Source organism: Bombina bombina, chromosome 1, assembly GCF_027579735.1.
Source record: "Bombina bombina isolate aBomBom1 chromosome 1, aBomBom1.pri, whole genome shotgun sequence".
NCBI classification, from domain to species: Eukaryota; Metazoa; Chordata; class Amphibia; order Anura; family Bombinatoridae; genus Bombina; species Bombina bombina.
In genome coordinates this window covers 1,454,837,530-1,454,861,778 of record NC_069499.1, presented here as the reverse complement: position 1 = coordinate 1,454,861,778, position 24,249 = coordinate 1,454,837,530, and the positions used below count along the sequence as shown (strand labels likewise).

Genomic DNA, 24,249 nt, shown 5'->3' with positions numbered 1-24,249 from the left:
TAATAAATGTGACATTATATGAGGAGCTCTCCATAAATGCACGTTATGTTGGTGTCTTATATCTGATCTGTGTACTAGAATCATGGGGGTAATCTCCTTATTCTTACACATTAAAGGAACATTCCAGCCAAAACTGGAATCCACATCGATGCATTTGAGTTTTGAATAGAAGCATTTTTGTATTATAAATGTATTAGCAAAAATGCTTCTAATAAAAGCTATAGTTGTTTCAAAAGTATATTTAAGTATGCACCGTGCACCAGCATTTTAAACACAGCACATTCTCAGAGAGCCTAAAGTGCTTGTACCATGTGGTGATGACTCAATTTGTTGCTGACATGATACAAGCCCTAGTGATTATATGAGCAGCTGCAGTATTTAAAATGCTGGTGCACTGAGAATATCTAGCTATGCTTCACATGCACGTGCAGAGAGAAATGTTAACACTAAAATAGCAATAACTCCTACTAGAAGTATGTTTGCCTATACATGTATATTGCAAATATGTGTCTATTCAAAGATGTAATTAATCTATGTACATTATACATAGTCCCTTTAACACCCAAAAAACCTTGCTGCACTTTCAGTATGACTTATTCATTAAAATAAATTTGAAAGACTAAAATCTGTATTATGAAAACATACAGTATATTGGTGATTTCCATTGTGGCTTTTTGATATGAGTGGTTTATTGTAAAAGATCTTCATAAGATTTTTTTTGTAGAACTGCAGATTTTTAGCTGTTATTTTATAATAGATATGTACAGGACTCTAATGAGTATCACAGTCTACACTGAACAGGAATTACATTTCTATGTAATATGTGGGATGATTTTTTTGTCTTTTCAGATGTTGGAGCACAAACCATAACATGCTCATCTGGTGGATTCTGAGATTTCCAGTGATTCTTGCTATAGTGGTAAGTCATTGGCATTGTGTTGAAGGGAAGAGCACTGTATAAATGGGATAAGAGGAAGTAATTCACACTGAATGGGAGGAAGTGTTCTGTATGGCAGTGAAGAGAATGATTCACGCTGTATAATAGCACTTTGTGCCTTGTAAATTCATTGATATTCACTTATGCTTACATAGAAGTCTATTATTTCGGCATTTAGCCTAACCCAATTGTATCGGACATGCACATGTTAGTGCTCCCTAGAATATCGCTCGAGTGATAAAATGATAGCACAAATAGAAGCGCTATGGATTGCGCTTAAACAATGTTTTTGTGCTCACTTGTAATGTAAACTAATTGATCTTTCTGTGTAAAAAAACACAAAAACCGAAGGGCGCCTCCTAGTGTGACTCAGTATGTATACTAGCCAAGGATAAAACAAATGCAGATATACTCACAAGTGTGGCAGCACCAATGTGCTGGATAAAGCAGTCTGGGATCTCTCAGTGTCCCAGCTCACTGATCCAGGTGATGGGATGATCTCACTGCTTACAGCAATAAAAGTATTTATTAAAATAGTTTAAAAACCATTGTTAAAATCATGGGGTGTACAGTCCCCCTAGTATAGACAATTGCTATGCGTTTCTCAGCAATAAAAACAAAAGTTATGCTTACCTGATAAATTTCTTTCTCTTGTGGTGTATCCAGTCCACGGGTTCATCCATTACTTGTGGGATATTCTCCTTCCCAACAGGAAGTTGCAAGAGGACACCCACAGCAGAGCTGTCTATATAGCTCCTCCCCTAACTGCCACCCCCAGTCATTCGACCAAAGACAAGCAAGAAAAAAGGAGAAACTATAGGGTGCAGTGGTGACTGTTTAAAAATAAAAAACACCTGCCTTAAAGTGACAGGGCGGGCCGTGGACTGGATACACCACAAGAGAAAGAAATTTATCAGGTAAGCATAAATTTTGTTTTCTCTTGTAAGGTGTATCCAGTCCACGGGTTCATCCATTACTTGTGGGATACCAATACCAAAGCTTTAGGACACGGATGAAGGGAGGGACAAGGCAGGAACTTAAACAGAAGGCACCACTGCCTGCAAGACCTTTCTCCCAAAAATAGCCTCCGAGGAAGCAATAGTATCAAATTTGTAGAATTAAGAAAAAGTATGAAGCGAAGACCAAGTCGCCGCCTTACAAATCTGTTCAACAGAGGCCTCATTTTTAAAAGCCCATGTGGAAGCTACCGCTCTAGTGGAAGGAGCTGTAATTCTTTCAGGAGGCTGCTGGCCAGCAGTCTCATAAGCTAAACGGATTATGCTTCTCAGCCAAAAAGAAAGAGAAGATGCCGAAGCTTTTTGGCCTCTCCTCTGTCCAGAGTAGACAACAAACAATGCAGATGTTTGACGAAAATCCTTAGTAGCTTGTAAATAAAACTTTAAAGCACGAACCACGTCAAGATTGTGTAATAGATGTTCCTTCTTTGAAGAAGGATTAGGACACAGTGACGGAACAACAATCTCCTGATTGATATTCTTATTAGATACCACCTTAGGAAGAAACCCAGGTTTGGTATGCAAAACTACCTTATCTGCATGGAAGATCAGATAAGGGGAATCACACTGTAAGGCAGATAACTCTGAAACTCTTTGAGCCGAAGAGATAGATACCAAAAACAGAACTTTCCAAGATAAAAGCTTGATATCTATGGAATGCAGAGGTTGAAAGGGAACCCCTTGAAGAACTTTAAGAACTAAATTTAAACTCCATGGCGGAGCAACAGGTTTAAACACAGGCTTGATTCTAACTAAAGCCTGAAAAAACACCTGAACGTCTGGAACATCTGCCAGACGCTTGTGCAGAAGAATAGACAGAGCATAAATCTGTCCCTTTAAGCAACTAGCTGACAATCCCTTCTCCAATCCTTCTTGGAGAAAGGATAATATCCTATGAATCCTGACTTTACTCCATGAGTAACCCTTGGATTCACACCAATGAAGATATTTACACCATATCTTATGATAGATTTTCCTGGTGACAGGCTTTCGAGCCTGAATTAAGGTATCAATGACCGACTCGGAGAAACCACGTTTTGATAAAATCAAGCGTTCAATCTCCAAGCAGTCAGCCGCAGAGAAATTAGATTTGGATGTTTGAATGGACCTTGGAGTAGAAGGTCCTGCCTCAACGGCAGAGTCCATGATGGAAAGGATGACATGTCCACCAGATCTGCATACCAAGTCCTGCATGGCCACGCAGGTGCTATCAAAATCACCGAAGCTCTCTCCTGCTTGATCTTGGCAATCAGACGAGGGAGGAGAGGAAATGGTGGGAACACATAAGCCAGGCTGAAGGACCAGGGCACTGCTAGAGCATCTATCAGCGCTGCCTGGGGATCCCTTGACCTGGACCCGTAACAAGGAAGCTTGGCGTTCTGATGAGACACCATCAGATCCAGTTCTGGTTTGCCCCATAGTTGAATCAGCTGGGCAAATACTTCCGGATGGAGCTCCCACTTCCCCGGATGAAAAGTCTGCCGACTTAGAAAATCCGCCTCCTAGTTCTCTACTCCTGGGATATGGATAGCTGAGAGATGGCAAGAGTGAACCTCTGCCCATAGAATTATCTTTGAAACCTCCAACATTGCCAGAGGGCTTCTTGTTCCCCCCTGATGGTTGATATAGGCTACAGTCGTGATATTGTCCGACTGAAATCTGATGAACCTGACCGCAGCTAGTTGAGGCCAAGCCTGAAGAGCATTGAATATCGCTCTCAGTTCCAGAATGTTTATCGGAAGGAGGGCTTCCTCCTGAGTCCACGAACCCTGAACCTTCAGGGAGTTCCAGACTGCGCCCCAGCCCAGAAGGCTGGCATCTGTCATCACTATAGTCCACTCTGGCCTGCGGAAACTCATTCATCTTTCTAGAAATAAAAATACTGAACATACCTCAAAGCAGGTAATCTGCAGACCGTTCCCCCAACTGAAGTTTTCCCATATTCTTCAGTTATGTGTGAGAATAGCAATGGACCTTAGTTACAAACTGCTAAGATCATCAAACCTCCAGGCAGAATTCTTCTTCTAATTTCTGCCTGAGAGTAAAACAGTACAACGCCGGTACCGTTTAAAAATAACATACTCTTGATTGAAGGTAAAACTACACTAAGTCACCACATATCTCTTGATACTTCCTTTCTTGTCGAGAGTTGCAAGAGAATGACTGGGGGTGGCAGTTAGGGGAGGAGCTATATAGACAGCTCTGCTGTGGGTGTCCTCTTGCAACTTCCTGTTGGGAAGGAGAATATCCCACAAGTAATGGATGAACCCGTGGACTGGATACACCTTACAAGAGAAAAGCTGTTTTCTCAGGCATCTGTCTAATGAATGCACGCACAGTCTTTTAAAAATATCAGAGAGTGTCATTCGCTCACACCCTCTCCTACAGCCATTATTTTCAATTATCCTTGATTGCTACTTTGTTATTCTATCTATAGTGTTACATGTAGCGAAAATATATATATTATATATATATATATATATATATATATATATATATATACAGTATCTCACAAAAGTGAGTACACCCCTCACATTTTTGTAAATATTTTATTATATCTTTTCATGTGACAACACTGAAGAAATGACACTTGGCTACAATGTAAAGTAGTGAGTGCACAGCCTGTATAACAGTGTAAATTTACTGTCCCCTCAAAATAACTCAACACACAGCCATTAATGTTTAAACCGTTGGCAACAAAAGTGAGTACACCCCTAAGTGGAAATGTCCAAATTGGGCCCAAAGTGTCAATATTTTGTGTGGCCACCATTATTTTCCAGCACTGCCTTAACCCTCTTGGGCATGGAGTTTACCAGAGCTTCACAGGTTGCCACTGGAGTCCTCTTCCACTCCTCCATGACAACATCACTGAGCTGGTGGATGTTAGAGACCTTGCGCTCCCCCACCTTCCATTTGAGGATGTCCCACAGATGCTCAATAGGGTTTATGTCTGGAGACATGCTTGGTCAGTCCATCACCTTTACCCTCAGCTTCTTTAGCAAGGCAGTGGTCATCTTGGAGGTGTGTTTGGTGTCGTTATCATGTTGGAATACTGCCCTGCGGCCCAGTCGCCGAAGGGAGGGGATAATGCTCTGCTTCAGTATGTCACAGTACATGTTGGCATTCATGATTCCCTCAATGAACTGTAGCTCCCCAGTGCCGGCATCACTCATGCAGGCCCAGACCATGACACCCCCACCACCATGCTTGACTGTAGGCAAGACACACTTGTCTTTGTACTCCTCACCTGGTTGCCGCCACACACGCTTGACACCATCTGAACCAAATAAGTTTATCTTGGTCTCATCAGACCACAGGACATGGTTCCAGTAATCCAGTAATTCAGCAAACTGTTTGCTGGCTTTCTTGTGCATCATCTTTAGAAGAGGCTTCCTTCTGGGACGACAGCTATGCAGACAAATTTGATGCAGTGTGCTGCGTATGGTCTGAGCACTGATAGGCTGACCCCCCACCCCTTCAACCTCTACAGCAATGCTGGCAGCACTCATACATATATTTTCCCAAAGACAACCTCTGAATATGATGCTGAGCATGTGCACTCAATTTCTTTGGTCCACCATGGTGAGGCCTATTCTAAGTGGAACCTGTCATGTAAAACCGCTGTATGGTCTTGCTCACCGTGCTGCAGCTCAGTTTCAGGGTCTTGGAAATCTTCTTATAGCCTAGGCCATCTTTATGTAGATCAGATCCTCAGAGAGTTCTGTGCCATGTTGAACTTCCAGTGACCTGTATGAGAGAATGTGAGAGCAATAACACCAAATTTAACACACCTGCTCCCCATTCACACCTGAGACCTTGTAACACTAACAAGTCACATGACACCGTGGAGGGAAAATGGCTGATTGGGCCCAATTTGGACTTTTCCACTTAGGGGTGTAGTCACTTTTGTTGCCAACGGTTTAGACATTAATGGCTGGCATGGGCTTTTTTCAATGGTAGCCAGAAGCCATGTGCGTCCTGGCTTCTGGCTACCATTGAAAAAAGCCCATGTGAGGGCTGAAACGTTTGGTTGTTTCTGTTACATTAAAAGGATTCCAAATTCCTGCAGTGCCTGCTTTGTGAAGTTTCTTTATACACGGATCCCATCCATCTGGATTCATCACTACTGTTCTTTGTATGTTTATACGGCAGAGCACCAGGTGGTTGTTACATTGAAGTGTGCCGTTTCCACATCGAATCCTATATATATATATATATAAACAAATCAGCATGTCATGTTATTACGCATATCTGTAATAATGTTTTTTTTTTTCCATTTTAGATCAATTTCTTAATCTTTGTCAGGATTATTCAGATTCTGGTGTCCAAAATGAGAGCTCATCAGATGCGATCCACAGACTATAAATTCAGGTGAGGAACCAATCAGTATTTAGTGATATTCTTGTTACCTTAGGTGACTTCTAAGTGCTGTTCGCCGATGACATGTCACAATATAACCTTTACATTGTAAATTACTGAAATGTATCTTCCCAGCTGTTTGTTACATTGTAGCTCTCGCTGTCTGTTGCAGTTGGTGTTGCTATATGTATCTCATTGATTATCTCATTATATTGCTTAGGTTCTGTGTTGTTTGTAGTTCTCTGGATGTTTATTACATTTTACTTCCCCGTTGTCTCTTGCGTCGCTTTGCTACTTTATGCCTGATGGTTTGTTACACTGTTTTAAGTTGTTTCTTTGGTTCTTTCTGAGTTTCTCCATTGTTTTGTGTCTTCAGTTGGATATTGTTTTATGAAGCTCAGGATACCCTAGGGTGTCACATCTCCCAGGTGAAAATGTCACACACATAATTAGAACTGAGGATGAAAATGAATTAGCGCCGAGTTTGTGATGTTTCATATGTCAGCAGTTTGTAACATTGGAATCTACTTCAGTCTATTTGAATGTTATGTAATGATCTTTATGTAGCTATTGTGGGGTTTTCAAGATAGATATCATTCCACACTATTCGAAATCTATCAGAAATTATGGTTATTGTGATGTTTTCAATGTCTTTGTAAAATGTAACCCACACCAATGATTTGCTAAGAGACAATTGTACAAATGACAATATTAAACTATGGAACCTGTGCACAACAAATGTATGATTGGATATATTGCCTCTTTCTGATTATCGTATACACTGCATCTTCTTTTGCATTTCTGTGTTTGTTATAACTGTGTCTATATGTTACATTGTGTATTTAAAGCTGTTAGGTAAACCCTCCCTTAGCGTACAGGTATATAAGGGCATCTAGAATGGCAAATTTACAGGTTAAGGGCATGTTGCTCCAGTCGGATATCTGCTGCAGTGTGTATTTCACTATCAGAGATATGGTGAGTCCACGGAATTACTGTTGGGAATATCACTCCTGGCCAGCAGGAGGAGGCAAAGAGCACCACAGCAAAACTGTTAAGTATCACTTCCCTTCCCACAATCCCCAGTCATTCTCTTTGCCTTTAGTGCAAGGAGGAGGTCACACCTTATCTGGACGACATTCTGGTTCAGGCGCCATCTTTTCAACTAGCAAAATCTCACACAGAGATCTTGTTGTCTTTTCTTCGTTCCCACGGATGGAAGGTGAATTTGTGAAAAAGTTCCATTGTTCCGGCTACAAGGGTGGTCTTCTTAGGAACCATTACAGATTCCCTATCAAAATATTTCTGACGGAAGTCAGAAGAGCAAAGATTATTTCCTCTTGCCTATCTCTACAGTCTGCTGTATGGCCATCAGTGGCTCAATGTATGGAGGTAATTGGTCTGATGGTGGCTTCTATGGACATAGTTCCCTTTGCGGACATAGTTTCCTTTGCTTGATTCCATTTGAGAGCTCTACAGTTATGCATGCTCAGTCAATGGAACAGGGATTATGTAGACCTGTCGCAGAGGATAGTTCTAGATCAATCGACAAGAGACTCTCTTCCATGGTGGCTGTCTCAAGAACATCTGTCTCTGGGGACATGCTTTCGGAGACCCTCATGGGTGATTGTGACCACAGACGCCAGCCTGATGGGCTGGGGAGCAGTCTGGGACTCGTTGAAGGCACAGGGACTTTGGTCTCAGGTGGAATCTGCTCTCCCCATAAACATATTGGAGGTAAGAGTGGTCTTCAATGCCTTGATGGCTTGGCCTCAGCTGGCTTTAGCCTGGTTTATTAGGTTCCAGTCAGACAACATAACCTCAGTGGCTTACATCAACCACCAGGGGGAAACTCGGAGTACCTTAGCCATGAAGGAGGTGGCTCGAATCATTCAGTGGGCGGAAGCTCACAATTGCTATCTATCTGCCATCCACATTCCGGGAGTGGACAACTGGGAAGCGGATTTCTTAAACAGACAGACTTTTCATCCCGGGGAGGGGAACTCCATACGGAAGTGTTCTCCAGGTTAACCATCAAATGGGGGGTACCGGAATTGGATCTGATGGCGTCTCGACAGAACGCCAAACTTCCAAAGTACGGTTTGAGGTCGAGAGATCATCAGGACTTCCTGATGCTCTGCTCTGGCAGTTCCTTGGAACTTCAGGTTGGCATAACTTTTTCCTCTGTTTGCTCTCCTTCCACGAGTCATTGCTTGGATCAAGCAGGAGAGAGCGTCGGTGATTCTAGCTCCTGCTTGGCCTTGCAGGATCTGGTATGCAGACTTAGTGGAAATTTTGTCTCTACCGCCATGGAGACTTCCTCTCAGGAAGGACCTTCTACTTCAGGGTCTTTTTATTCATCCAAATCTCATTTCTCTAAAGCTGACTGCTTGGAGATAGAATGCCTAATTTTATCTAAGCTTGGTTTTTCCGAGTCGGTCATTGAGACTATGATTCAGGCTTGTAAATCTGTTACTAGAAAGATTTACCATAAGATATGGCTTAAATATATTTATAGGTGTGAATCCAAGGGATACTCTTGGAGTAGAGTCAGGATTTCAAGAATGTTATCTTTTCACCAGGAAGGTTTGGAGAAAGGGTTTGTCTGTCAGTACTCTGAAGGGTCAGATTTCTATTTTGCTGCACAAGCATCTGGCGGACGTGCAATCTTTTCTTCTTAAACAGGAAGAATCCACAGCTGCATTTGTTACTTTTGGGAATTCAGAACCTGGCCACCAGGAGGAGGCAATGACACCCCAGCCAAAGGCTTTAAATACCTCCCCGACTTCCTTCATCCCCCAGTCATTCTTTGCCTTTCGTCACAGGAGGTTGGCAGAGAAGTGTCAGAAGTTTGAGATAGTCTCTTATGGAGGGTAGTACTCTTCGAAATGGGACTGGAGTTTTAAGTAATCCTGTCAGCCTCTCAGTGAGAGCATGGATGAAGGTTAGAGTCCGGAGATGCAGAGAGAGTCTTTCTGCGAAACCATCCCGACTCATATTAACAGCTCCTTAGCAATCAGCATTGACGAGTTTCGCTGCCTGCCTTTTTTTCACTCAAGTCCATGTCAGAAGCGAGGCTACTATCTATCACACTTGAAGGACCGTGTTCCTGTTCCAAGGCGCAGATTCTGGTAAGATCGTTTCATTTTATTTCATTTTGTGAATGTAATGGTAACGAGAGAAGGTAGGATCCCAGTGGGACTCCTTTTATCTTAAAATAGGAATCGTGGGTTAATATCTCCTGAGGGGGTTATTGAACAGGCGGGACTTTAATCATGTGTGTTATGCAGTTCTATCTGCTAATGCGTAATAATACTTTGGCTCATGGCTTTTCGGAACTTAACGGCTTTATCATCAATTGCCGTGATCTCTTTAGATTTGCGCACTCTTTTGTGACTGGCAGGGTGCACCTTGTGACCGGGAGCGGTTGTGTTGTTTTCCACTTCCGTATCCTGACTGTGTGGCGACAGAGAGAGTCTGGTTCACAGGAGGTGGTGAGTGCCCTAGCCATTGGGTGTGTATAAAGGGTGCCAGTTAGTGTTTGTCATTTTTGTAATCCTAAGATTATGGAGGATTCTGATTTTTTAGACACGGATGTCTCCAATGCTGAGAATGTGTCTTGTGATAAATATGAAATGGCCAGGGTTATCCATGCCCATCAGTTATGTTCCGATTGCCGTTCTAGAGTACTCTCTTCTCCGGACTCAGGGACCTTAGAATGCATTGAGCCATCCGCCTCGGAGGATTCTATGTCCGGCGAGGCGCGTGCCCCAGAACCTTCCTTTGCTACGCAAGCAGGTGTCCCTATGGCCTTTACTCCTTCCCTAGAAGGTTCCTTGTTTCCTCCAGAGGTTATGGCACGGTTCCGCATGGCCATATCTATGGCGCTGGCTCACATATCTCCCAAGTGAAATATTTTAAAGGTACTGTCCTTGTTCTGTCAACCAAGGCCCGTTGGGCATAGGATCGCCTGATTCAGTTTGGCCTTCTGGGGAAGTGTCGGCCTCTGAGGCTTCAGGGGCCCCAACCTCGGGGCCGGGGTCGTTTATCGATCTGGCGAGGGATGATTTCACCTTCCATTATAGGCTGGCACGTCTTTGTGTTCTACTAAGGCATGGAGGATTCCAGTCCTAGTGAGCCGAGGGATCCGAGGCCTTAGATGCCGGATGGCAAGCTGGGTTAGACAGTTGGGGATGAAGCTAATCTCCGTTTTTCTTTCTTTTATGTATCAGTTCCAGTTCTGAGCTTGGGTGGATGGGGCCTCTGATCGGCTGGTACTGTTGGCGTACCCATTCACCTTGGGCGTTCACCCGTGGTTGCTGCCTTTTATTTTGATCCAGTTGGATGTGTTTGATTTGTTTTTAATAAGCTCACGTCTGATATAATTCCTGTTTTGGGAACGTTCTTTCTCTGGAAATGATACTTGCGATTTTGTGGTCGCATGGGCGCTTCTTAGGAAGTTGCGCAATTTTTGTTAGGAACAAAGTTATGTTCTAATTCATATTATCGAACCTTCAGGTCAATTTTTCTTGGACCTTAGACAGTTTAGGGGGTGTCCTTGTACCAGGCAGGTACTGGTTGGGCGCTATCTGCTGTTCCTTGGGTTCATGTCACCCTCGTTGTGCTGACTATCCTGTCGGATCCTGAATGTCACTTGGCCTATTGATATAGACTCCAGGCTCGGATCCTACTATGAAGTATGGGGCCTAGTGTGTAAATCCAACGTTTCTGGAGAAAGGTTGGGAGTTCCAATATGAGTTGGCCTTTTTATGGGCCTACGGCCACTCCACCCTGAATGTTTCCGTTCTCGTCTGCTCTCTGAAGCTAAGCAGGGTTGGACCTGGTTAGTATAAATAAAAACAGAGAGCGCTCAACCAGGAATCGAACAATAGCATAATAGCTTGTTCTATGGCTAGTTACCACCCAAGAAGCAGCCTCTTTTTGCTCAACATGTGCCTTTCACACAGAAGAACTTTCCTGAACAAGAGAAACAGCAAAACCCCAGACATACGTTTCGGCCTATTGTGGGCCTCGTCAGTGAGGTGCAGCCATAACCCTCTAGGCACACTGAGCAACGGGTCCACGTCTGGATTCCCGTATCACACTTAGGCAGACTTCCCTAAGTGTCATAATTTGCATAAAAAAAAGGAAGAAGCGCTGAACCTGGAAACGAACAATAGCATAATTGCTTGTTCTATGGCTAGTTACCACCCAAGAAGCAGCCTCTTTTTGCTCAACATGTGCCTTTACAGAGAAGAACTTTCCTGAAGCACATCAGTCTGATCCTGACTTCACAGTACAGTCCAGCCCCGAAATACCAGGCAATCCCACTCTGAACAAGAGAAAAAGCAAAACCCCAGACGTACGTTTCGGCCTATTGTGGGCTTCTTCAGTGAGGTGCAGCCATATGCCTCTAGGCACACTGAGCAACGGGTCCACGTCTGGATTCCCGCATCACACTTAGTGAGACTTCCCTAAGTGTCATAATTTGCATAAATAAAAAGAGAGTAGCACTCAACCTGGAAACTAACAATAGCATAATAGCTTGTTCTATGGCTAGTTACAACCTGGTTAGTACTTGGATGGAATACCAGGTGCTTCACTTTACTTGAGTTATGTGGCCAACTTTTTCAAGACGTCATTGGGGTTCCTAAGGGTCCCTGGGGACACTGAACCATACTTTTCCACTCCTGTAGAGTTTGGAGATGTGAATGACCTCCGGGGGTTTGGTTTGCCGGGTGATGGACAATTTACGTCTTCACTTGCGGTATCTTCCAAATGTCGACTCTTGTAGCCTAGTCACATTCATTTTGCTGTGGCAGAGTTTTTCTTCCTTCCCTTTTTGGGTTAGATTATATGTTCTGGAAGTACTGAGAATGTCCTTATTCCTATTTTCTCAGCGTTTCGTTTGCTCCAGGACGTGAAGTGCAGGGGCCTTCCTGCCTTTTCTGCCAGGAGCTGCGAGGCTCCCTTTGTTATTCCTGTTGCAGTGATTTCGGGAGACTGATCCGGTAAGGATTTCTGGAGACTATCATCTTCTCAATCTAAGAACTGCACCTTGTCATACCATGGGCTTTAGACTCTTGGGTGCTATCCTTCGACCTTATGCAGATCTAGCCTTTTGGGCTTGAGGGTAGGAGGTCCGAGGTCAGTCACAGACTTTGCCTTTCTGGGTCAGGGAAATGTCCTTCCTCTTCACCAGCGTGTGGAGCTTTGCGATCCAAGGTTACTGGTTGCCAATTTCTTAAAATGGTCAGGAGTTTTTTTTTCAAACTCTTGGGGTTTGAGGCTGTTGTTAGGTAATCTACGTCTATGGACTTTTGATGGTGGAGGGCTCTGTTTTGGGTGCACTCCTACCATGGGAGGCAGCTGGTAGATTCCTCAGGAAGTTAGATCGTTTGATCTGTTCCGTTTTTCGAGGACTCTGGCTTAGGACCATGTCTCTTGCCTGGAACGGGCATGGACAGTTCTGCTTAACCTTTGGGTTTGGTTCCCCCGTGTGTACCTTTGAGGGCGGGGTTTCTGACTCTTATGGGAGATTACTGTCTACCTGAGGCTTAAGTTTGAGGTCTCTCTGACGGGTCCCTACTTGTCTTCTGGGACATCTGTGCTCCCTTGTAGACTCCAATTGTTGTTTCAACTGGGCTGGCGATATTGGCCAAAGGGGTTTGCCTATATTGGTAGGGTGGTTACCATTGTTTTGCTCCCTTTTCTTCTCACCTAGGGTAGGGATGGGTTCTTGAGTGTTCTTCTTGACTTGGAGGTACCTCAGTATCTGTGAAGGCCCATGGGTCCTTGTTTTTCTCGCCTCATAGGATTTTTTTCCCTTCCTGGCGTACTCAGAATCACGGAACTGGATTCTGATATTAGGATGCTGGGGGTCCGAGTACTTCCATCCCTGGGGGAGTGTTCCTTCTTCTGGAAGACTGCAGTGTAGGGGTTTTCGGACCCAAGCACAACGTTACCTGTCATGGCTCATGGAGCATGCCAGTTTTAGTAGCGGTCAGAGTTTTACTCTGGGGTTTCGATTGTAGATCCTTGTAGATCCATCCTTTTTTCTTCCGACGGTCTGGGACTCTTGTCTTAGGTCTGTATCTAGCCTTTGGGCTGGGACCGTTATACTGGAGGGAAGGTCGGGGTTTGGTCTGCTCTGTGCAGTGTTGACCATTTACTATTAGTGAGTTTGTCCTCCCCTTCGGTGGGGGGACTCTTGGTGTTCCTCTCTACTGGTGGCGTCTGCTGCGGGGATGGGACGCTCCTTGGAGCCTGGAAATTTTCTGGTCGGGAGCTGTTGTCGAGATTTTTCGGCGCTTTTTGGTGGGACGAGTCCGACGATGGCTTAGGGTCAGCTTTGCTGCCTGGAGATTGGTCATCGCGAGTTCTTGTTTGCAGGTGACTCTGGGTTCTCTTGGAGAGCTCTTTTGACTTGGCTATGATGCATTAGGGAACTCGCGGTTTTCTGGAACACCATATGGGGTATGGTGCTTTGTCAGGGATATGAGGGTGGCCTTCTGGTCATCCTAGTGTTGTTTTTTCCTGAGTATGGACTTATTTTTATGGTCCTTGTCCTTCTAGGGAGTTCGTCTCCCTGGGCAGTGGTCCTGTGGCAACCTTGGGTTACTCTAAGTTTGATTTGAGCACATGTTGGATAGTCCTTTGGATCTCTTATGGTGTCCTCTGTTCTCCCCCTCGGGGGTAGATAGATGTTTTTGACTTTTATGGGTACTTTTTGTGGGAGTCGAGATCCACTGGGCTGGCTCCTCTGAGGCCTTTGTGCTCAGCAGACTCTGGGTCTGAGTTGTCTCTAGCATGGCTTTGCAGGTTATGTAACTGAGAGTTTTTGTAGAGTGTCGGGTAATTTCAGGCTGTGGTGCCTTTCGAAAGGGCCGCTTTTTTGTATCCGCCCTTTGTTTGCATTCAGTGTCCTGTAGCTTGGGTATTGTTTTCCCAAAAGTAATGAATGCAGCTGTGCACTCTTCCCGTTTAAGAAGAAAAACATAAATTATGCTTACCTGATCATTTTCTTCTGACGGGAAGAGTCCACAGCTCCCACCTGCGCTTTATCTATGAGGCGGCAGTACATTTTTTGTTCATCTGGCGCTTTTTTCACCCTGATATTTATCCTATTGTTCCTTGTTCCCTTGGCAGAATGACTGGGGGATGAGGGAAGTGGGGGAGGTATTTGAAGCCTTTGGCTGGGGTGTCTTTGCCTCCTCCTGGTGGCCAGGTTCTGAATTCCCAAAAGTAATGAATGCACTGTGGACTCTTTCCATCAGAAGAAAAGAAAATTATCAGGTAAGCATAATTTATGTTTTTTTGTCCGGCCTTGGTCAGAATCAGGCCTATGTTTAAATCTGTTGCTCCACCTTGGAGCCTTAACCTTGTTCTTAAAGTTTTGCAACAGGCTCCGTTTGAGCCAATGCATTCCATAGATATTAAGTTGTTATCTTGGAAGGTTTTGTTTCTAACTGCTATCTCTTCTGCTTGGAGAGTTTTGGAAGCTTTGCAGTGTGATAAATTTCTTTCTTTCCGGATATGGTGAGTCCACGGCCCCGCCTTTTTTTCTATGACAGTTTCTTTGTCTAAGCCTCAGTCACCTCTACACCTATTTTATTCCTTTTCTCAATTTTCCTTCGGTCGAATGACTTTGGATTGTGAGACGGGGAGTGATACTTAACAGCTTTGCTGTGGTGCTCTTTGCCTCCTCCTGCTGGCCAGGAGTGATATTCCCAACAGTAATTCATGATTCCGAGGACTCACCATATCCGGAAAAAAAGAAATTTATCAGGTAAGCATTAATTTTGTTTTTTATTAAAGGGACATTAAACACAAAATACATTTTATAGCATGTTGAAATCTGTCTTTCACTACAGTGCGACCTTTTTGCACTTGTCCAGAAACTTCCCTTAATCTCCTTCTAATAATGGGCAGTGCCCATTATTAGAAGGAGGTGCATGAGATGTATTTAGTGTCCCTTTAATAAAGTCTATGAAAGAGCAGTATTTAAAAATGTTGGGGGAAAAATGTCTCAAAACTGCAATGGCCCTACTATATGACCTTGGTCCCCACTCACATTCCAGCCCCACTAGCCTACACTGGCACTCTTGCATGAACCACCAATGCATACGCTCCCTGCCACTACAAAATAACACCCAACATCCATAGGACCTCTGCACCCCTACCTCTGCTAAACCCTTCTCTTAGTCCCCAATAACCATAAATCGGCCCCATTATATTTTCCTGGTAGTATTAAATGGGCATTAAACACTAAGGACTATATTATGAGTGAAGCTCTAAATTATTTACCAGTTTGCGGGCTGGCGATAAATAACCAGCCATTACAAGTGGCTGGTTATTGCTGCCACAAGCTCGTGGTAGCAATTAGTGCTCAGAAAATTAATTTAAAAAGCAACTGCACTAGGCAGTTTTTAGAGTTTAAAGTTGGTGAGAGTGGGGGTGCCTTTACATTGCGGTCTATGGGAACTGTGTGTTCTCAGTAAATATATATGTGTATCATATAACTGTTGAAGAAAACATGACTGAGGTGGCAAACCTATAATTTAGATATGGATAGAGCACTATATACATTATACAATTTGTAATATTTGTCAGATTTTATCATATAACATTTGCAAAGTATAAGTTATACCTATTGGGCTATAGTGCAAGGGGATCGCTTATTTATCGCGGGCAAATTTCCCCGCTTGCGGACGCGTGATAAATAACAGACCATTATAAGTGGCTGGTTATTGCTCCGGCAAGCTTGCAGTAGCAATTAGCAGTTAAAATTAACCAGAGATCAGATTTCTGGTTAATTTTATAAATGTGCCCCAAATGCCTCCAAAAAACAGTGTAGTGTATTCTATTAAAAAATAAACTGCACTAGGCAACAAGGTGTTGGAAACATTCCTTAAGAAATGTTGGTCCATATTGACATGATAGCATCATGCAGTTGCTGCAGATTAGTCGACTGTATATCCATGATGCAAATCTCTCGTTCCACCACATCCCAAAGATGCTCTATTGGATTGAGATCTGGTGACTATGGAGGCCATTGGAGTACAGTAAACTTTGTGATATGGTGCATTATCCTGCTGGAAGTAGTTATCAGAAGATGGGACCACTGTAGTCATAAAGAGATGGACATTGTCAGCAACAATACACAGGTAGGCCGTGTCATTTAAAAAATGCTCAATTGGTACTAAGGGGCCCAAAGTGTAGCAAGAAAATATCCCTTACCCCACCATCACCAGCCTGAACTGTTGATACAAGGCATAATGGATCCATGCTTTCATGTTGTTTGCACCAAATTCTGACCCTACCATCTGAATGTCGCAGCTGAAATCGAGACTCATCAGACCAGGCAACGTTTTTTCCAATCTTTTATTGTCCAATTTTGATGAGCCTGTGCGAATTGTAGCCTCAGTTTCCTGATCTTAAAGGGACAGTCTAGGCCAAAATAAACTTTCATGATTCAGATAGAGCATGTAATTTTAAACAATTTTCCAATTTACTTTTATCACCAATTTTGCTTTGTTCTCTTGGTATTCTTAGTTGAAAGCTTATCCTAGGAGGTTCATATGCTAATTTCTTAGACCTTGAAGCCCTCCTCTTTCAGATTGCATTTTAACAGTTTTTCACCACTAGAGGGTGTTAGTTCACATATTTCATATAGATAACACTGTGCTTGTGCACGTGAAGTAATCTGGGAGCAGGCACTGATTGGCTAGACTGCAAGTCTGTCAAAAGAACTGAAAAAAGGGGCAGTTTGCAGAGGCTTAGATACAAGATAATCACAGAGGTTAAAAGTATTTTATTATAACTGTGTTGGTTATGCAAAACTGGGAAATGGGTAATAAAGGGATTATCTATCTTTTAAAACAATAAAAATTCTGGTGTAGACTGTCCCTTTAACTATCAGGAGTGGCACCCGGTGTGGTCTTCTGCTGCTGTAGCCCATCTGCTTCAAGGTTTGATGTGTTGTGCATTCAGAGATGGTATTCTGCATACCTTGGTTGTAACGAGTGGTTATTTTAGTTACTGTTGCCTTTCTATCATCTCAAACCAGTTTGCCCTTTCTCCTCTGATACCAACAAGGCATTTTTTGTCCACACAACTGCCGCTCACTGGATATTTTCTCTTTTTTGAAAATTTTTCTGTAAACCCTAGAGATGGTTGTGCATGAAAATCCTAGTAGATCAGCAGTTTTTTAAATACTCAGACCAACCCGTCTGACACCAACAACCATGCCACGTTCAAAGTCACTTAAATCCCCTTTCTTCCCCATTCTGATGCTTGGTTTGAACTTCAGCAAGTCGTCTTCACCACGTCTAGATGCCTAAATGCATTGAGTTGCTGCCATGTGATTGGCTGATTAGCAATTTGTGTTACCAAGCAATTGAACAGGTGTACGTAATAAAGTGGCCGGTGAGTGTAAATTTGTGCAAAATAGCATCAGATGTATGTAGACATATTTATTTATGATTAAATAGTACATATTCAGTTATGTAAATAACACTGGAATGTGAAATATTCATATTTTCATTCTGGTTTAGTGCAACTGTGAATATGTGATCATGTTTGTACAAGAGGTTAGGAACGCTCTAGCGGAAGCGCAAAATACCGCTCCACTTGCAATCTAGCCATTATTAAATGCTAGATACCATTATTCAATAAAAAGATTAGATATAATATGCAGATGTATTTTTAAAAATTATGGAATCAATTCTGACATAATTTCACAATAATAGCATAAGTAACACAAAATTACAATGTATTGATATAATGGGGGGTAGTTATCAACGTGTCTACTTTTCCTGCCTTCGCCGGCCCAATACGCCCGCCTAAGCTCGCCTACCTTCGCCGCCGCGGACCTGAAAAAATACGCCTAAGTTATCAAGTAAAGCTGTCAAAAAGCCGCGGGGCGATGAGCAGCGGACTGTGAGAGTTATCACTCATCCGATCTCGCTGCTCTTCGGCTGTTTGACAGCTTTCTTGCTAGCCTGTCACTAAGCAACCACACTAAACTACACTGTTCTACCCCCTATACCGGAGCCTCCCGCAACTAAATAAAGTTACTAACCCCTAAACCGCCGCTCCTAGACCCTGCTGCAAGTCTTATAAATGTATTAACCCCTAAACCGCCACTCCTAGACCCCGCCGCAAGTCTTATAAATGTATTAACCCCTATACTGCCGCTCCCGGACACCGCTGCCACCTACATTATACCTAGTAACCCCTATCCTGCCCCCCCTATACCGTCGCCCTCTATAATAAAGTTATTAACCCCTATCCTGCTGATCCCGCACCTCGCCGCAAATAAATAAATAGTTTAACCCCTAAACCGCCGCTCCCTGAACCCGCCGCAACCTATATTAAATTTATTAACCCCTATCCTGCCCCCCCTACACCGTCGCCACCTATAATAAATTTATTAACCCCTATCCTGCCCCCCACTACACCGCCACCACTGTAATAAAATTATTAACCCCTAAACCTAAGTCTAACACTAACCCTAACACCCCCCTAACTTAAATATTAATTAAATAAATCTAAATAATATTTCTATTATTAACTAAGTTAATCCTATTTAAAACTAAATACTTACCTGTAAAATAAACCCTAAGATAGCTACAATGTAATTAATAATTACATTGTAGCTATTTTAGGATTTATATTTATTTTACAGGTAACTTTGTATTTATTTTAGCTAGTTAGAATAGTTATTAAATAGTTATTAACTATTTAATAACTACCTAGCTAAAAGAAATACAAAATTACCTGTAAAATAAATCCTAACCTAAGTTACAATTAAACCTAACACTACACTATCATTAAATAAATTAAATAAACTACCTACAAATAACTACAATTAAATACAATTACATAAACTAACTAAAGTACAAAAAATAAAAAAGCTAAGTTACAAAAAATAAAAAAAATAAGTTACAAACATTTAAAAAAATTTTACAACAATTTTAAGCTACTTACACCTAATCTAAGCCCCCTAATAAAATAACAAACCCCCCAAAATAAAAAAAATGCCCTACCCTATTCTACATTAAAAAAGTTCAAAGCTCTTTTACCTTACCAGCCCTTAAAAGGACCTTTTGTGGGGGCATGCCCCAAAGAGTTCAGCTCTTTTGCCTGTAAAAGAAAAATACAACCCCCCCCAACATTAAAACCCACCACCCACATACCCCTAATCTAACCCAAACCCCCCTTAAAATAACCTAACACTAATCCCCTGAAGATCATCCTACCTTTAGTTGTCTTCACTCAGCCGAGCCACCGATGGAACTGAAGAGGACATCCGGACCGGCAGAAGTGATCATCCAAGGGGCGCTGAAGAAATCTTCCATCCGATGAAGTGATCCTCCAAGCGGCGCTGATGAAATCTTCCATCCGGGCGAGGTCATCTTCCAAGAGGCGCTGAAGAAGTCTTCTATCCGGGCGAGGTCATCTTCGAAGCCGGGTCTTGAATCTTCATCCCGCCGACGCGGAACATCTTTCTTTCCCGACGGACTACCGACGAATGAAGGCTCCTTTAAGGGACGTCATCCAAGATGGCGTCCCTTCAATTCCGATTGGCTGATAGGATTCTATCAGCCAATCGGAATTAAGGTAGGAAAAATCTGATTGGCTGATGGAATCAGCCAATCAGATTCAAGTTCAATCCGATTGGCTGATCCAATCAGCCAATCAGATTGAGCTTGCATTCTATTGGCTGTTCCGATCAGCCAATCAGCCAATCAGATTGAGCTTGCATTCTATTGGCTGTTCCGATCAGCCAATAGAATGCGAGCTCAATCTGATTGGCTGATTGGATCAGCCAATCGGATTGAACTTGAATCTGATTGGCTGATTCCATCAGCCAATCAGATTTTTCCTACCTTAATTCCGATTGGCTGATAGAATCCTATCAGCCAATCAGAATTGAAGGGACGCCATCTTGGATGACGTCCCTTAAAGGAGCCTTCATTCGTCGGTAGTCCGTCGGGAAAGAAGGATGTTCCGCGTCGGCGGGATGAAGATTCAAGACCCGGCTTCGAAGATGACCTCGCCCGGATAGAAGACTTCTTCAGCGCCTCTTGGAAGATGACATCGCCCGGATGGAAGATTTCTTCAGCGCCCCTTGGATGATCACTTCTGCCGGTCCGGATGTCCTCTTCAGTTCCATCGGTGGCTCGGTTGAGTGAAGACAACTAAAGGTAGGATGATCTTCAGGGGATTAGTGTTAGTTTATTTTAAGGGGGGTTTGGGTTAGATTAGGGGTATGTGGGTGGTGGGTTTTAATGTTGGGGGGGGTTGTATTTTTCTTTTACAGGCAAAAGAGCTGAACTCTTTGGGGCATGCCCCCACAAAAGGCCCTTTTAAGGGCTGGTAAGGTAAAAGAGCTTTGAACTTTTTTAATGTAGAATAGGGTAGGGCATTTTTTTATTTGTGGGGGGGGGTTTGTTATTTTATTAGGGGGCTTAGATTAGGTGTAAGTAGCTTAAAATTGTTGTAATATTTTTTTAAATGTTTGTAACTTAGCTTTTTTATTTTTTGTACTTTAGTTAGTTTATGTAATTGTATTTAATTGTAGTTATTTGTAGGTAGTTTATTCAATTTATTTAATGATAGTGTAGTGTTAGGTTTAATTGTAACTTAGGTTAGGATTTATTTTACAGGTAATTTTGTATTTCTTTTAGCTAGGTAGTTACTAAAAGCTTCCATCGGATTCTACATATTTTACCTGGATTATAACTAAGAAGGGCTGTGAGAGGGGATAGACAGAACTGTTCTCCCAACAAGATTTTCAGGTGAGTAGAGATTGCCTCCCAGAAGGGATGCAATTTTGGACAATGCCACCAAATATGCGCCATCGTACCAGGAGACCCACAACCCCTCCAACATGTTGCATTAGTGCTAGGGTATATGTGTTTGAGCCTAACTTGGGTAAGATACCACCGAAATAGGATTTTGTGGTTCATCTCCAGAACCCTGGGGGGAGGACGAGGATTTAGAGGAATGGTAACAGATGTTTTCCCATTGTTCTTTAGAAATAGGGAGATCTAAGTCTGTCTGCCAGGTGGAATCATATGAGGGGACAGGTAATGTAAGAGTGTTATCTAACAGTTTTTTGACTATGGAGAGCGATCCTCTGGGCACCGTCCCTCCATAACAGAGGCGCTCAAAACAGGTTAGTTCTCTCAGAAGCTCACCTCTGTGGGGCGAGGAACCCACCAAGTGCGTCAACTGGGCAAATTTCAACCACTTAGAGAAAACACCCCCTGCAATGTCAGTAAGCAGTGTCCTTGGTTTCAATTTCCCCCCCTCAGATAAACATGTAAACGGGATTGTCTGACCCACCCCCAGGTGACTTGGTTCTGTTGGAATTATCCCTTTGTTGAACTCGGCATTTAGTGGTATTGGGGTCATGGGGGATATGAACGAGGAAATGCCTCTAGTCTTGGCCCGTACATTGTCCCATGTTCGGAAGATATGTGAATAAAGTTGCGATGATCTAGCATATGCAGGTCTACAGTTATCACTAATCCAGCAGAGCGGCCCTATGGTAGGGGAACCCAACAGATGGGAGTCAATGGAAATCCAAGCTTTAGTAGGGGTGTGTTCGTGCCATTCCCAAACTCTTTGTAATGTCACCGCTTTATAATATTGAGAAACTAAAAATACTCCTAACCCACCCTCTCCTAATGGTTTTATGAGGACTTTTTTACTAATTCGAGGCTTAACATTACCCCATATGAAGGAATTTATTAATGACTGGAGTTGGTTCAAGTATGTCGTGGGTAGGTGTATTGGGGCAGTTTGGAGGATATACAGGATCTGGGGGAGGGTGGTCTTCTTGACCGATTGTATCCTGCCCCACCAAGAGATAGGTTTGGCTTGCCAGGTTTCAAAGTCTCTCTTCAATTTGTGCAATATAGACAAATAGTTATATTTAAAAAATTTGTTAACAGTAGGGGCAAGATTGATACAGAGGTATTTAATTTTATCTTGTAACAGATTATAGTGACAGTGGGCTCTAAGGGCTTCAAAATCTCCTCTTCGCATATTAATGTTAAGGATTTCTGATTTCTGGGCATTAATCAGGAAATTAGAATGGCTACCAAATCTATCAAATTCACCAAGTAGGTGTGGCAGGGATTGAGATGGGTAAGTGAATAAAGTGAGGACGTCATCGGCATAGAGGGTGAGTTTATATGTGTTGGAGCCTAGGTTGAGACCAGTGATATGGGGATTGTTCCTTATGTGTGCCGCGAGCACCTCGATTGAGATAGCGAAAAGCAGAGGAGACAAGGGGCACCCCTGTCTCGTGCCATTTTGTATTGTAAATCCATCGGATAAAGTCCCGTTCGTTCGGACCCTTTTGGTGGGGCAAGAGTACAGACTGAAAATCCTTTGGATCATGATAGGGCCGAAGCCAAAGGCCCCCAGACTATGTTTCAGGAAGTTCCAGTCCAGCCGGTCGAATGCCTTTTCAGCATCTGTGGAAATTAAGATAGAAGGTACTTTCGACCGGCCAGACTGCTCAATCAAATGTAGGACTCTTATGGTATTGTCTCGCGCTTCTCTTTTTGGGATAAAACCCGTTTGGTCCACGTGAATAATTTGGGGGAGGATCTGATTTACCCAAGTCGCCAGGATCTTAGCATACAGTTTTAAATCGGTGTTCAGGAGAGAAATTGGTCTATAATTGCTTACCGACGAGGGGTCTTTACTGGGCTTAGCAATTACCGAGATGTGTGCTTCGAGGGAACTCCTGGACCACCCCTCACCTTTGTCAATAGACTGAAACAGTGATGTGAGATAGGGAGACAGTAAAGTCTTGAATTGCTTATAATACAAATTATAGAAGCCGTCTGGGCCTGGGCTTTTATGGGAGGGTAAGGATTTTATAGCTAATAGTACCTCTTGGGGTGTGATGGGGCTATCTAACGCTTTTGCTAATTCATAGGAGATATTAGGTAAAGAGGCTTCCGCTATGTACTGTTCTGTGGCTAGAGGTGTGCCTGCAAGACGAGGCGCAGGTAAGTTATATAGGTTGCTATAATAGTTTTTAAATTTATCAGCAATTGAGAGGCCTCCTACAATTGTTTTCCCCGAATCGTCTATTATTTTGTGTATATAGGAATTAAGTTTGCGTTCCTTAAGAATTCTAGCCAATGACGGTCCTATTTTATTTGACCTAGCTAGGTAAAGTTTTTTGAGATATAATGCCCTAGTTTGTGCCTCCGAATACAACAAGCAGTTAAGTTCATTTCTGTAATGTCTAATTTGGTTAGATAAAGAGACATCACGAGGTGTTTTCTAATGCTGTCTCTCTAAGGAAAGGATGGATTGTAAAATTTAATTGTACCGTGTTCTGTATTGTTTCTTAAGTGTTGCTTTATGTTTAATGAGTTGGACCAGGGAAGAAGGATGGGAAGAGGGGAAGGGATGGAAGAATAAGTGGAAAGAGCAAATCTGGAATGGTAAAAAACATATATAGGTGTTATAACAATAAACAAATTATAACAGCCGGAGTATAACTCCTTCAGCAAAAAAAATCTCATGTTTTTTCTCTCGGGAGAGATCCTAGGGGAGGAAAAAGTGACTGCCACAACTCATGGTAGCAGGTCGGTTAACAAGAACTAATAGTAAAAAAGGAAATGACTTAGCTAAATAATTTTTAAACTAATGAGATAACATATTGAACATATTTTAGCTGCATTTTTAGAGTTAGGAAATAGTTATACACTAGATCACTCTGGTCTTTGGAATAAAAGGCCAGTATAAGTATAAATGAAGCTCAGCAAGTAGATTGTTACAAGGATACTCCTTCATGTAATCCGTTCTTGGTCTACAACTGGGCTTTGGTTTGTTGTTTTGCTGCGTTTGTGGCGGGTGACCATACTCCACTCCTGGCGATGGGGTCTCTGCTCCAGAGGGGCT

The 24,249-nt window shown here is 42.8% G+C and overlaps 1 protein-coding gene across 2 annotated transcripts in view; it reads left to right on the top strand.

The window, feature by feature from the left end:
- Window positions 1–24,249, top strand: part of GCGR (glucagon receptor) — a 294,628-nt gene that overhangs the window by 186,107 nt on the left and 84,272 nt on the right. For both annotated transcript variants that reach the window (XM_053705939.1, XM_053705946.1), the window contains 2 exons: window positions 850–919; window positions 6,236–6,324. In XM_053705939.1, the coding sequence (XP_053561914.1) occupies window positions 850–919; window positions 6,236–6,324 (159 nt within the window). The remainder of the gene's footprint in view (window positions 1–849; window positions 920–6,235; window positions 6,325–24,249) is intronic.